The sequence below is a fragment of the Uranotaenia lowii genome, chromosome 1 (genome assembly GCF_029784155.1).
Source record: "Uranotaenia lowii strain MFRU-FL chromosome 1, ASM2978415v1, whole genome shotgun sequence".
In the NCBI taxonomy this organism is placed as follows: Eukaryota; Metazoa; Arthropoda; class Insecta; order Diptera; family Culicidae; genus Uranotaenia; species Uranotaenia lowii.
In genome coordinates, this window is record NC_073691.1 from 166,239,832 (window position 1) to 166,255,019 (window position 15,188).

The window sequence follows — 15,188 nt, forward strand, 5'->3', positions numbered from 1 at the left end:
TCCGTTCCCGTGTCTCGTTTCCACCGGAACGCTAGCTCTGCGCTCATTCACTGGGATAATAAAGCCTGGGACTGGGCCCCGGGGCCCGAAACGCGCTCCGACTTCGAAATGAGCAAAGGCAAATGGCGATAATAACGAAAATAAAACACCAAATAACATACCAGACAATTATAGAATGAACTTTTAACAAGCTTCTAATAATATATAATAAATAAAGTAAATATATGCCATTACGGTTGAAGCGCGGCGAAGTAGAGCGGGTATCGGGGATGGAATGCTTGGCAGCTGCGATTCTGTGTCTTCTTGGCTGCTGCAGGAAAAGTTCCTTCCGATCTGCGAATGATGGGGGTAGCAAAAGCTCTCGGGCCCGGCTGCTGGACCAGATGTAGCAGTGGCTTTTTTTTGGGAAAATCAACCAATCACAGGGCTACGGTCTTTTGGTTCGTATATAAATCAAGCCTGGCGTTAGCTCCGCCTCTTTTCACCGGGTTGGTTGGGCTGGTTACGCGACGATGAGTTTGTGTTTTGGTTTGCGTATGGGTGTGTTGGTGGAGCCGGGTGATTGTTTTGCGAGTGTGTTAGAGCTGCCTGGCAGCTATTGCAGCTGCTTTTTATTGTATGGCCAGGCGTCGTTGAATGTGGATGGAACGTTGTCGCTTCGAACGTGTTTACGTACGCGCGTAATCTACGGGTATTCACGCGAAGTGTTAATAGCGCTGGTTGTTGTTGTTGGTTTTACTGCTTCGTTTTGTTTTTTTTTTGCTGCCCATGATCAGGGCGACCACGACGCGACGCCAGGGAGCGGCCAAGGTGCCGCGTTTCTTGAGGTGGCGTTCAGGGTGCTAAACGAGGCATGAACTAAAACATCCGAGAACAAATTAAGCTGTTTTCAGCGATATGCACGGTCTAAAGGCCCCTCGCGAGTTTGGTGCTTTCAGGTGATTGTTTCTGGTGCTGGTGGATTAGGTGTAAACAAAATGCAGAGCATGGTACTCTAAACGCGAGTGAGTCTTCCGTTCGAAAATGACGTCTTTCGCGAATCGTGAACAATAGGCGAAAGCAACCGAAACGATTCCATTTCCGGTAGTGTATAATGATGCCATTAGCGCCAACTTCCATTATGGCATTGCCTACGCAAAAACCTCGTATAGGATTCAGTATCGAGTCCATTGTTGGCAATCGGTTAACGAAAACACCGCCGCGATTTTCGCCCAATAGTGAGAGCATCGATCGTCCCTTGAGTCCCCTAAGTGATAATAGCTACCCGAGTGAGTTCCCGAGTCATCTGAAATTTCCTTCAACCCAGGTCGAATTGCAACGAGCCCTCCGATTACCGGCCGATTGCACTCCTAATGATCTGAGCACTAGGATACATCGACTGCAAAATAGTTCCTCGCCTACGGTGGACTTCAATCGGAACCATCGCCGTCTAGAATCTCCACATAGTTATGATCTAACGCGACTAGAAAATTCTAAAAGTCCAACACCTCAAACTAGGCTATCACCGGCAGATCACTCTTCTCGAACTCCTTCTCCACAATCCCCCTCAATCAACGGACCTCCTCCGCCAAGTAAAGGTCCCATCATAGTTCCTGGAATTCCGGCCGGTTTAGTTAGGCCCTTCCCAGTTGGTCCACATCCTCCCCCGAATCCCGGTGAGCTCAAACCGATGCCGCCCTTCATGAACCCAACGGACATTGTCCACAGTCAGCATCTGTTGGCGGCACAATTTCAAGCAGCCGCCGCCCTTGCCCACGCTCAATCCGGCGGTGGCCAAGGATTCCCACATCCGGCGGCAGTGCATCTGCATCATCATCCGAATCCGGGCATCCCGAGGGACAGCTACCCGCTGTATCCGTGGCTACTGAGCCGACATGGCCGTGGAGTGTTCCCGCCACGGTTTCCTGGAAGTAAGTCTTACGCTGTTCATTTTTATTACCATTTTTACATTTAGTTTTTACGTTTTTATTGTTATGAGCCTGCTCCTCCGGGTACAAACTCGACAAAGCGCGAAGTCCATTTCACCGGGTTGGTTCCGGAGAAAACAACCGAACAAAAAAAAAAACCCACACTCCGTCACCGCAACTCGGTGCCAACAGAAATTATGCTAATTCTCTGATTGTAAATAAGTGTGGTGGCGTTTCGTTGCGGTCGTTCTACATCGAGTGAACTTTTGTTTTTTTTTCTCCATCTCTATCTCTCACTCTCCAGTTCCAGTTCCCTATTACCCGATTTACAGCCGTCCTCGTGGTCCGGCTTCCGAAAAGCTGCTGCACGGTTAGGTTAGCTAACAAGTCGAATTAGCGCTTACGTTATCGCGTGAACGGAAATCATCAGCTTCGGTTGCAGCCTGCAGTAAGCAGTTTGTTTCAAATACTCGCAAATAACTGGCAATTGGAAACTTTAACACTTGCAAGCGTTTCATAAGAGGGATGAATCATACTTCGGGATGAAAATCCCGAGAAAAAAAAAGTTGTCATAAGCAAAATGTAACTTCAAAATGCTTCTCCAAGTCTTATCGTAGGTTTTTCTTATGCAGTTTTACCTTTTGTATCAAAGAATAAGAGTAAGTGGGCAGATGAAACCTTCTATGTTGGGTACCCGGACATAAGGGAATTTTTGGAAACGTCCCAATTAGTCAGGTTGATTTAGAAACCAAATTCAAACTTGGTCCTCTTACCAGGATGAACGATACTGGGAAGAGTTGGACACTTGTCGTCAAACTCAATTATTTTTAGAAAAACCATCTCCAATATTAAATATCTATGTTGATTTTAAGTAAATCTCATTGCAGCATCCTGATCAGAGCTGTAATGTAAACTCATCTATCATATGCACAACATTCAGCGTGCTGAATCTCCAGTATGTGGTAGTTGTGAATCACATGTAGAAGATTCCATCCATCATGTATGTAACTGTCCCTCATTTGCCAGACTAATTAAGCCAGCTTAAATGCTATAAATCCCTAAGTGAATAGGCTTTATGGTACCTTTAAAAGATTTTTTTAATCTTTAATGAAAAATGGCTAGGCACAATTTTCTTCTTCACACTTCATCGTTTTCTCCTGTGGTCGGGACGTTTTCATCCTGTATTTTCAATACCAGAAATTACAGGACGATCTCAAGACAGTGAAACAGTTCAGGAAAACAGCAGTCCAATTAACCTGTAGGCTCCAACCGGATTTCTCCTGTGAGTTACAGGGAGTTTTGAAGTAGTCCTGTAGGCTCGGAAAGGCTTCCGCTCGAAAAAAAGAAAGAAATTCAGATAGTTAAATAAATGACGCAAATTATATTTATTTTCTTTGATAATTCAGACCTTTATTATAACTTATTATCAAGACCCTTTCAGATATTCACATATTCAGGACATGAACGAAGATTTCACCTGAAAAAAGAGATGAAATTTAAACTTTTTACTCAATTATGTATCAGATTGTGCTGATTCTAGCGGTGTTTTAATATTTATCCTCGTCCGGTCTTTGGGCGGTATTAAGATGGTGGTGGTCTGCTCCAGCGGCTTGATAAAATGTATGACAACGCGACACTGCGATTTGAGAAAATCAAACAGATATTGCGCTGTTACCGGTTTATCCCAATAATGGCCACAAACTGAACCGTCAGTTAAACAAAGTCCTAAACAAGCGCTCAGTACGCCGGATGCAGATTTACTTCAAATTCCGCCAGACGCCTCACACAGGGGTAAATGCACCTTAAAAGCGATCAAAATTATTTGCGGATAAACGGTAAACGGTAGACATTTGATGTCTTCCCAACATTTTCATATTTTTGGATGATCTATCAAATTTTTGAAAGAAAAAAGGGATTTTTACACCTGGATGGGAAATAAATCAATTATTTCTTTAAAAAATTAGTTCAGAGACTTGATGTTGCAGATCTTATAATGATAAAAAACTTTGTTGAAGACACTATCAAGATCGCATGAAAATCATAAAAATTACGAGCATTTTAAAAATAATACAAGTGATTTGGAGTTTTTATTTAATTTCTTTTTTATTATACAATTTAAAAACTTGGTATATTTGAGAAAGTTGTTCAAATGGTTGAGACACACAATTTTATGGAAAATGTCAAATACATATTTCAACTAAGAAAGGAGATATACTTCAAAATATCCAAAATAATGCCTTTTTTCAGTAAGCCATAACCTTAAGAGTTCGGCCGAATTCGTATAATTTTTTGAGTGAGTTTTGTTGGTCAAGTTATTGCATTTCTATTGATATATAATTTTAACATCAGTTTTGGCCAGATTTTTTTGTAAACTGAGCTTTTTCCTCTAAAAACAACAAAAACTGAGGGTTTTTTTCTTCGAATTTGAGGTGTTTCTAGAGGAAAAAGCTAATTGTTGATAGCTAGTTTACAAAAAATCTATCTAAAACAGATGTTAACTTTAAATATCACTGGATAGCCAATAACTTGACCAACAAAACACACTCAAAAAATAATACGAATTCGGCCGAACTCTGAAGCTTATAACTTACTGAAAAAAGGCATTATTTTGTTTATTTTGTAGTGTATCTCCTTTCTAATATGTATTTAACCTGGTATTTGTGTATCTAAACAATTTAATCATTTTTCTCAAAAATACTAAGTTTGTAAATCGTATACTAAAAAAACTAACTTTAAGGCGATCGTTATTAATTTATATCATGATTAAATCATAAACAGGGCTTAAGTTAAATCTTGATATTTCGGATCAAATGCGGGAAGTCGTTACATTAATAGTTCAATCAAAATTGCTGAAATAATTGATATAGTTTTTATTCTCTTCCTTTATATTTAGAAAAGGGTAAATTAGCCCTTGATTTCTCCAATAACACAATTAACTTTTTTTATTTCAATCTATTTTTCAATTTTTCTTTAAAAGATTTGAACTTTAACACTTTTCATACGTTTTCAAATTCCTTGATAAATATGATTAAGAACATCAGTTCAAATATCCTTTCGAACTATAACAGATACAGATGAAGATGAGAATCAAGTTTATACGATTGACTTCGAATGTGTTTGAGTCATAATCACCTTTCAAAATTTTTCTTTTTTATTTCGCTAAAATGTTTAAATAAATTAAAAATATATTTTAAAAGAAAAGGCTAACAGCATAACACTAGTTAAAAGTGTTTCCTTATTATTTCCTTTCCCTCACATTCCCAACCAATTTTTTTTGCAAGGATGCAGAGGTGACCTCGGTCCTTAGGCATAAAGTTGTTCTTTTATCCCTTTCTCATTTTTCCTAAACTATCTATTGACTACTAGGACGTGGCCGGCGCCGTTATTGATGTTTAAAGAGAGAGCATCAGTTTTGTGCATCGTGAATGTGTAGCCAATCCCAGGTTCCGTTCATTTGACCTTTGAACAAAATTGATGGCCTCGGTCAATCACGGAGTAGCAACCTTTGGCGATGTGGAACTTGTTCTACTGAGCCACTTCTGCGATCTTGGAATCAGAAATGCATTGAATGTATTTAAACCAAGATTCGAAATCAATCACAGAGTATACTAGAATTCTTTTAAATGAAAAGAATTTTTAAGGTGCATTTCGGGTTCAATGATTCAAGGTGGATGTGAGTAGTCAATCATGCTAAGCTAAGCTAAGATAAGCTAAAAATCTAAATTTTTGTCTCTAAACCCTACTTTTAGTAAGTAGGGACGGCTTTATACATATTTCTAGATTTTGTTTTGATTAGGTCGTATAAATCAATACAAACAAAACTGAGTTATTGGCTGCAAACGATTGATAAACATGCGTTCTGTGTTTGATAAAAACTTGGTTTCATTTTATCAATGAATAGCTTTTTCAAAATGATTTGAATTTAAGACGTATTATTACTTTTTCATTTTTGAGTGCAAATTGGTTTTTGCAACTTTTTGCTTCGCCGTTTTTTTGCCGTGCATGCAAAAGGACACAAGATAAAAATTCGTCGAGTTGGCTTTTTTTTCTAGTGTATCCTCAAACAGACAAGGCAGAAACACAGTGCACGCGAGCGAGCGAGCGATTTTTGAATGAACCTGAAATGAATTTCACGCGAACATTTTTCAGGATCGTTCACAGTGTACGTGACGAACGCGATGCGATTTACACTGAGAAAAAACTAATTGGATAGGAAAGGAAAGGATATTTATATAAATCAATGTATAGGGAGAATAATTTTTAACAGGTTATTTTTATTTAAATTATAATGTCACTATTGGTCAATCGACAAATATATGCTGGAAAAACTTTGACCTCTGCTTCGAATTCATTTAAAAAGTTAGTCGAGGAAAATCGGTTTTTTTGTTATTAAAAAATAACGCGATATATTTTACAAATAAAACTGCCGAGAAAAGTATCGATTCATTACAACTAACAAATACCTGCTCTTGATTTTTTCAAGTCTTGATTTCAATTTATTTTAGAGCCATTCAGTTTCGTTACGTGACAACGCGCCATTTTTTTAAGCAAAATTAAAGGCATTGAATCTAAAAGGCCCATATAAGCAGATGAGGTTTGCAACACTGCGCACATCAACGCATTGAAATGTGTTTCTGAATCTTTTTGATATTTAATTGCAAAGGAAAGGAAAATTAAATGATAATTTCAAAAGCCTTCGATCCGTTAAAAGTCAGCTAATGGACACTAGTGTGCCTAAGTCAGCCTTATAAAAATCTTGCAAGTTGCAAGCTTAAATAGATCCTTGGACTAGCACAAAGTCCAACGCTAAATTTGGGGGATCGGACCATGGAAATAGGTGGCGCAATGAGCCTAAAATTTATATAGAATTATGAAAAATTTGCTTGGAAGGAACATGAAAACCCAGTTTTGCACCAATTTCTGAAATCCCTATCGGCTGATAAGTTTTTTCACATTCCCAAAGCTTTCATTATGACAAATAGTTTTTCCCTTAGTCCCATTTCGATATGGATTATGGTAAAAAAAGATTTTGAGTTTCAAAAATGAGCTTTTGAAGGATCAAATTCAATAAATACATGAATGGTTGTTAATCGACCCTTATCTATATACCAGTTTGTGAAGCTTAATAACTGTTTTATGATATCGAAATGCGTTCTTCAGATGAAATACTGTCATAAATAAAGCTTCAAATCACTCAAATTAAAAGCAAAATCGTTTGATAAAGAATAATTATCGGTGAAAACTGATTTTTTTGTTCCTCCCAAACAAAGTCCACGTAATGCTATACAAACTTCAGGTTTGTTAAGCGGCCCCTTTTCCTTAGTATAATCTGGCCCTAATTTTGCTTGAGACCCTGTGCTAGTACCTACATATTTTAATTTTATCAATTTTTTATTTCAGTTTAAAGTTTCTTTCATGGGATCTCGATTTGGATTTTCTAGTAACATTCTTTGGTGTGGAAATTTCAATAAAGGACAGTTTTTTAGAATAATTTTATTAGAAATGTATTTTCCTTGTGTTATGAATTTGTTTGAAAAAAAAAGTTTTCTTAAAAATTTACCGTTTTTAAAGATTTTTTGAATCTCATTGCAGTTATTCCATGGATACTTATTTTGTTTGAATGCCAGCAAGTAATAGAAGCTATTAGATCGTTTTTTTAAATCATAAAATAGATGAACTTTATCTTTTTGCAAGATATTTTTTTTTTCAATCATCGATAACTACCTGCTTTATGATTTACAAATATTCTTTGTAAAAATCGATGAGGATTTCATGTTTATGATAGTTTGTTTATTCTCGAATAAGGTATTCAACAAACGCGGATTTATATTTTTTATCAGAGACGTTTTCAAATAACCGCGTTTATGCGAAGTAATAAGTTTCTTAATTTCGTTTAAAACTTGATAATTGGATTCATTTATTGAAGAGCATTGTTATGTAAAACTTGTATTCAAGAAATACTATAATAGTGTTGAAGTAAGAAGTCATGAACGTTACCGAAAAAACGTAAATTATTTTTCGTGACGTCACTACGCATTCTTCAACACGGTGCAACTCACGACTTTTTGATCCAATTTTCATTCTAAAAAATGCATTGAATTCCTCTCAAAAAGATTGAAGAGACCCCCAATTTTCGACAATATGTGACGTTTAAAGGAACCATGAACTGTGAAACAGAATAATTTTCGTGACGTCACACCGCTTAAAAGTAGATACCTTTATCACCGATTCTAGAGCGTGAACTTGCTGGGATTATTCTCAATCAAGTGTCATGCCTAAAAATGGTTTTTTAACAATCATTTTGCAATAAACTTTTTTTTATGTAGCTAGATTCCTGACAAAGTTATGTTTCAAATAAAGAATAATTGTTAAAATCAGTTTATTTTCGTACTAATTTTTTTTGAATTTCAACGACAACATACACCCTTCCAAATAAACGAATTTCAAATAAAATCAACGGCAACGTACTCAATTTTTAAAAAAAAAGGTAACTGAATATCTTTTGATGGAAAATGAAGCTCAAGAAATAACCTTTCTAATACTGTGCAATTTATTTCTGAATAATGAAAAATAAAAATCGGTTCTCCAGTTGAAGGGCGCTTGGAATGGGTCATATATAAGGTTGCCAGATTGCCCGGTTTTATCCGGGTTAGCACGGATATTTAATACTAAATTTAAGAACATCCCGGCCCGGCCCGGTTGCCCGGATTTCATGGAAAAATGCCCGGATTTGGCCCGAATTTATTCACTTTATTTGGCAAATTAAACAAAAAAAAAACAACAAACACCTCCTAAACGAATTTTTTGAGCAAGTTTTATACAAATAATCATGAAAGGTTTTTTGGAAGCTTAAAATACGGTTCAAAATTTATCGATGAGCTTTGTTGAAAAAAAAAAACCTTTTTTTCATTTTTTTTCTTGATTTTTGTTGATGAATTTTTGAGTTTTGACAAAATTTTCTCGGATATTGCCCGAAATTATGGTCGTTAATTTGAAATCGATTGCCCGAATTTTGCCAGGTTTTTATATAAAAATTGCCCGGTTTGTCCGGCCCGGATACGTGCTGAAAAAAATCTGGCAACCTTAGTCATATATGTATATAGAGCATACACACTACGAAAAAATCTGTAAAATCACATCATATGTGATGTAAATAAAAAGAAGCATCATATAAGACGGAATTTTCAGTGCTAGTTGGAAACTACACGGCAGCAAAATTTTGGCATGTGTAAAATAAAAATGATGTAAATTATAAAAACACTGAATATTGGAAGAAAAACTTTCCAATTGTAATTTGTTTTGTTTTATTTATTGTTAACTAGCTGACCCGTTGTGCTTTGCTACACCTTCCGAAAATAAGTGAAATTGGTAAAAAATTATCCAAATTAAGATTTTAGAGAGCATTTGGAGTATTTTATGGAGTTAAAAATATAAGCTATAGAAATTTGAAAATAAACGATGAAAAGGATTTTTAATAACCATTTTCAAACAGCTTTTTTCTCCATCCTCGCCTACGAAGCAGTTTGAATATCTATCCTTTTCGCGCCAAAATTAATTTAAAAAATGTTTTGCCATATTCCAAACTCGTGGACTTGAGACATTATAGCTTGAAGTTTTCCAAAACAGCACTTATCATGGTAATGAAAAATATTTTAAATTAGTTATGTATTAAATACAGTGCAAATTTCTTTTTTTTTAAATAAAATTACTACGGCAAAAAATATAAATATTCAAAAAAAAAATCAAATGCAGAAAGTCAAATATTCAAAAATGCTGGCAAAAACAATCTATTAAGTTTACATTTGTCCCGTATATTTGGGAAAGTGTCAATGCAAAGCTTATTTACAGATGCGTCAGAGTAATGGCTTTAAAATGGATTTAATACGTATTCCTGTTTTTGGTCTATCAAGTTTCACTGATATATCTGCAGTATTCCTGCAGTATAAATTTATGTTCTTACTCCACTTTTAACGAATGCCGTTCAAAGGGAAAGACAAAGGTAATTTACAAAGACATTTAAGAATACTCCTTCTGGTCTTCCCAACATATTGAATCATTTTGAAGATGAATTTCTTAAAAGTTAGACGTTTGCCCTTGCCCCACCGTGTAAGTTGAAAATTTCTTGTAAAAATTTTGCGTCCAGTCAAAAATCAGTTTTAAAGTCTCGTTTTTCAAAAACGAAGCGGATGAAAAGTCTCTTTAATGCAGCCATGTAACACAAAAACACTTTTCATGTTAAGTACGTATTTGAATTGGTATGTAATAAAAAAGTTCTATAGTTTGTTCAGAATTATTTAAAATAAAAAGCTCCCAGTTTCATTTCTAAATTCGTTTCAGTTGTGTTTTTGGGCCGAAGTAACAATTTCTAGAAGAAAACATTATTTTTAATTTTTTTTTAACAGGAAAAGTTTAACGTTTGAACATGTTCTAATGTTCCTTGAAAAAAAAGTCGAATGGTTATGATTCGATTGATAAAATACCAATCCGTGTCATTTATTAGCACGTGCAATTAAGCAAGAAAAAAAACACATCTAGGTTGCATATCGCCCCCACGTGCATAAGCAACATAGGTACTTGGTTGAGAAACAGGCGCCTGATTGTTAAATGTTTCCAGCGATCAACAGTATGCTTTAGTTACTATCCACTTGCGACGACGTTTGCTTAGCCATAGAGACGAAAAACAAACCCCTCAAATAAAAGAAAATCTCTAAAAATGGATGCCATGACTTTTCAATTTAAGATTTTGGCAAAAAAATGTATGTTTTATTCGATCGACGAAACGTCAATCTGGGTCTCATCTAGGCGTCATTTATAACCATGTGCTGTACAAATGAGCTGGGAATAAAGTAGAAAAAAAAACACATCAAGGCTTCATAACGCCACCCCTCGCATTGAAAATATTCTTGGTTGAGAAATACGCGCCAAAATATTCCCACTGATCAGTATGCTATGCCTTGGTTACTATCCTTTTGCGACGCTGGCTCGACGCCTCGACCTTGGAGACGAAAAACAAACCGCCCAAAGGAAGAAAAAATCTCGAGAAAATGGATGTCATGACTTTAATTTGTTTCGAAATACTAAAAATTTTGTATGGAAGCCTCCCCTCCCTTAAGTCGGATGGAGTTTTGACTATTACAGAAACCATCCCCGGCCTCAAAAACCCTCAGATGCCAATTTTGACGATGATCGGTTCAGTAGTTTCCGAGTCTATAGGGAACAGACAGACAGACAAACATTCATTTTTATATATATAGATATGATTCAACAAGGGAGTTTTCTCATCTCTTAACAAAAATAAAATCTTTCTATATTTTATATAATTAATTTTGTTTCACAAATTTATTAGGAGTCACATTCATATACTTTTATTTTCTTCCCGGTAGTACCGGATCCAAAGTTGAGTAACGTGGAGCCGCTTCCAGAACCGCATCCGTGCTTCTCGAAGATCTTCGAAATACTTTGGTGCACGATTTAACTAACACTTTGTTTACATTTGTCTGTTCCTGTTCTTGACAGTCTATAATTTTACATCACATTCTCACGTTCAGTGTATTGTAATATTAATAAAATTCAAATTAAAATGTTCCTATAACATTCCATGTCGTGAAATTTTAAGAAGTTTCTAATTCAGTGCTGTTGAGAATTTTGTCTGACCAAAAAAACTGTAAAATTAAAACGAAAAAGAAGCATCACATATGATGGAATTTTTATTGCGAGTTGAATACTTCACGTCTGTAAACTTCAAAAGACGTGTAAATATGAAAGACAAATTTAAAACGTGTTATATTTAATTCGCACTGAAAATTCCGTCATATTTGATGCTTCTTTTTATTTACATCATATGTGATGTAAATTTACATCAAATAATCGCGTTCCATGTGAAGTTATATTCGTGTAATTAGAATTCAGCGCTGTTAAGGCCGGTCCCAACGGTGTATGCAAAACACGGTTTTCGACCACGCTAAAACAGTCCGTCTGGCTCCGGTGGCGTAAATTTCAAAATTCCCAAACGTTATACGACTTTGTTCCAAATTCATGCAAATTTGGAACAGGATTTCAAAATATACGACAGACCGATTTAGACTTGGGGTTCACGGTGAGAAAATTTTAGCCAATGGTGATTATTTTTACACATGTTTGGGTAGCATTGGGTTTAATAATTGTTTCTTTTTTAAAAAATTATTTGAATGTTTTTCCCGCCAAAACCGGTCAATACGTAACATAAATTGAGAAAACATGTTAACAAAAACCGTGTCAAGTATGATAAATGTATGTCACACTATTCTTGACTTCATATTTTAATAAAAAGCTTTTGGCCTCTACGAATTAGCGAGCCCAGTCAGCGTTTCTCGAGTTCAAACGTTATATGAATAAGAAAAGGAAAATAACGGAAGCATCTTAATGAAATTAACGTAAAAGAACAATAAACTTTAAAAACAATTTGAATATCAGAGTAATGACCGATTTTTGTCAAAAGTTGGTAACAATATTTATAATCTACATGACCAATATATCATATTTCACGGTTTTTATATTAAAACATTGACTAAACTGACATGATTCATATAAAAAATTCCTTTCAGTTTCTGGATAAACAAAAGCCTTTTGCTACATTACAAACTACTGATAATCATGAAAATTTTACTTAAGAATACATAAAAGGAGAATGTTTGCCAATCTGTTTAGCTTGCCTGAACAAATGTAAAAAGATGTTTAATGAATTTTTACCTATTTTCAAAAGGTATCTCGAAAACAAGAACTGGTAAACTAAATTAATATTTGGAATCAGCACCCCAAAATGAGTCAAGTTTTAAAAGAAAAATGTTTTTTTTTGTTTCAATTAAGCTTTTTTTCTCGCTGCGTATAGTCATTTTGGCTTTTAAAGCTTCGTTCAATCATAGATAAAAATCGGTTTCAACTGGTAGTTGTTTAATGAGCCAATGTTTTGGTCGAAACTATTGAGATCGTTGTCAATGAAGCAAGTTGAAACTAGTCAAAATGGTCAAAACCGATCCAGCTCGACAGGGGGTTTCGTTACGGCCTGGAGTAAATCGGTCGAAGTTAATTTGAAAAAGAAAGGTATTCAATCGTCAATCCATTTGTACTTGTTTCGACCAAACTTCATTAAACTCAAAACTTAGCAATTTTTCTATTAAAATGAGTTTTTCCTTCTCAATTATTGAGTGTCTGCAATAAAAGTGTACCCGTTTTAAATTTGCTATCACACCGGTGGGGAGCGCGTGTTTTAGCCGATTCCAAAATTTAAAATTGTGCTCAAACTGGTATACCTAAAACCAATATTTATGCTTCAAGGATTCAACTTTTTTTTATTTTGTAAATTTACATTAAAAAATCGCATTCCACGTCATAAAGGTTATCAATTTCAGTGTTGTTATGGATTCAGATTTTTTTACTGCGTAGGTTATATCACACATATAAAATTTTACACTATTTGTGATATAAAATTCATACATTTACATCACGGAATGTAAAATTATAGCAAAACAATGTATTTATATTGACTTTTTTGAAAAAAAAAAAGTAAAATTACCGTAAAATGGGAGAACTTTGATTACTTTTCTCATTCATTTTTGAATATTTTGGAAGGGGTTGCTTTTACGTAATACCTTAAAGCTTCAAAACCCTTACTGATGTGAGGAGTATCAAACATAATCATTGATTGTAGTAAATTCAAACGACATTGATTGTTATAATTAAATGTTCGTTACAAAACTAGATTTCGAGTTTCGGGGTCACTTTGATCACTATGGTTTTGAAGTATCTCAACAACTTCAAAGTTATTGGATGCTATTAAGCATAGAAGGCTCAAAACATCGAAAACAGTATTTTTTTGTTTGGACTCAATTGAATTTTTCACTGTTTTCTTTCAAAAACAAAATGTCAAAATTTCTACCACTTTTTCCCTACACCAGTGAACTTGCTCTTACAGATGTGAAAAATAGACTATTTACTCGTGATTTAGATCCCGTATACTTTTAGATTTTTTTTTGCTGTGTATCTCGGAATCGCTCCTTTTGTGATAGCAATGTCATTGTTCTCACGTTAGCTTTACACGACGCAGCAGCTTTCGTTTCCGAGTTTAGAGAATTTCGGCAAAAATGTAGAGAACTTGGAATCGGCGCTGTAATGAAGTTTACACACGGCATGGCACTTTCAATTTTGGCACAAAATATTGCAAAAAACAGCAACGTTTGCTGCGAGACACAGCTAAAATTTGACAGTAAAGTGTATGCTCTTCAAATGACGGCATTTTACAGTTACTCCAAGTACCAAAATGCTGACGTAACTGACTAAATAATAGTTGAATCAAGTCAATTAAGAATAAAAAAGCGTTGTTTATCACTCCCCTTTCGATTGCGGCAAATCAGCCGACAGAAACGAGAAATAATTTGAAACGTTTTTCAGGTTTTTGTCAATTTTTTTTAATTGTCTGTCATTCTGAAAAAAAAACATACAATTAAGGCATCAGGAATGCACTTTTATCTTTTCCATAGCTAAAAACTGTATTATTGCTTTGATTGTTGCGTATGTCACATAATTTTAATAGCAATCTTCCCCACTTCTGATTGCCATTGCGTTCGCATGAAGCTTCCATTTGTCAAACGTATTAACACACTATTCATCCACGATTGCCTTTCCGTTTACAATTTTTTTCCCTACCCTCGGGCAGTTCGTTTGTCCGCCACACGCTTCCCAAGTCTAACGATCCCATATTAAACAATAAAAAACGAGCTGATCGTTTTGAAAACAAACCCATCACGAAAAAAGATGTGCAACGATGTTAAATCAAATGGGTGGAAGAATATTAAAAAAAATGTCGCATAAAAAAGCTACATCCATATCCCATATCCATATCCATATTGGATACGTAAAACGATATCCGACACATTTTCGCCCTCCCTGTTCCCCGTCTCACCCTAATTTTACGTGTCAAAAGTTTGGCATATCGCACCCCATTGCTCTAGTCGTGTCAATGGATATTCCTATAATTCACCTTCTCTCCTCTCTGTCTATCGCTCGTTCTTTGTCCGTTTGATTGACTCTTCAACCACAGCATGAGGTCTTTCTGTGAATTTCCTTCTCTTTGGGCCCTTCTATCGACTGCTGTGAGAAATACAACAACAACAACAGCAACAATAATAGAGTGTTAGAATAAAAAAATGTGACATCAAATAAAAAAGTTGGAGATGGAGGGTTCACGTTCGCCAGAGCGAGCAAAATGAATACAGTGAAACTAAGGGTGTGCTGAAGTAGGTTTTC

The 15,188-nt window shown here is 35.4% G+C and overlaps 1 protein-coding gene across 1 annotated transcript in view; it reads left to right on the forward strand.

Moving 5' to 3' along the window:
* Window positions 1–632: 632 nt before the first annotated feature.
* The window catches only part of LOC129744263 (homeotic protein empty spiracles-like), a 134,801-nt gene continuing 120,245 nt past the window's right edge, over window positions 633–15,188 (forward strand). The window contains exon 1 of the mRNA XM_055736739.1: window positions 633–1,910. Within this exon, the coding sequence (XP_055592714.1) occupies window positions 1,094–1,910 (817 nt within the window). The 5' untranslated portion in view covers window positions 633–1,093. The remainder of the gene's footprint in view (window positions 1,911–15,188) is intronic.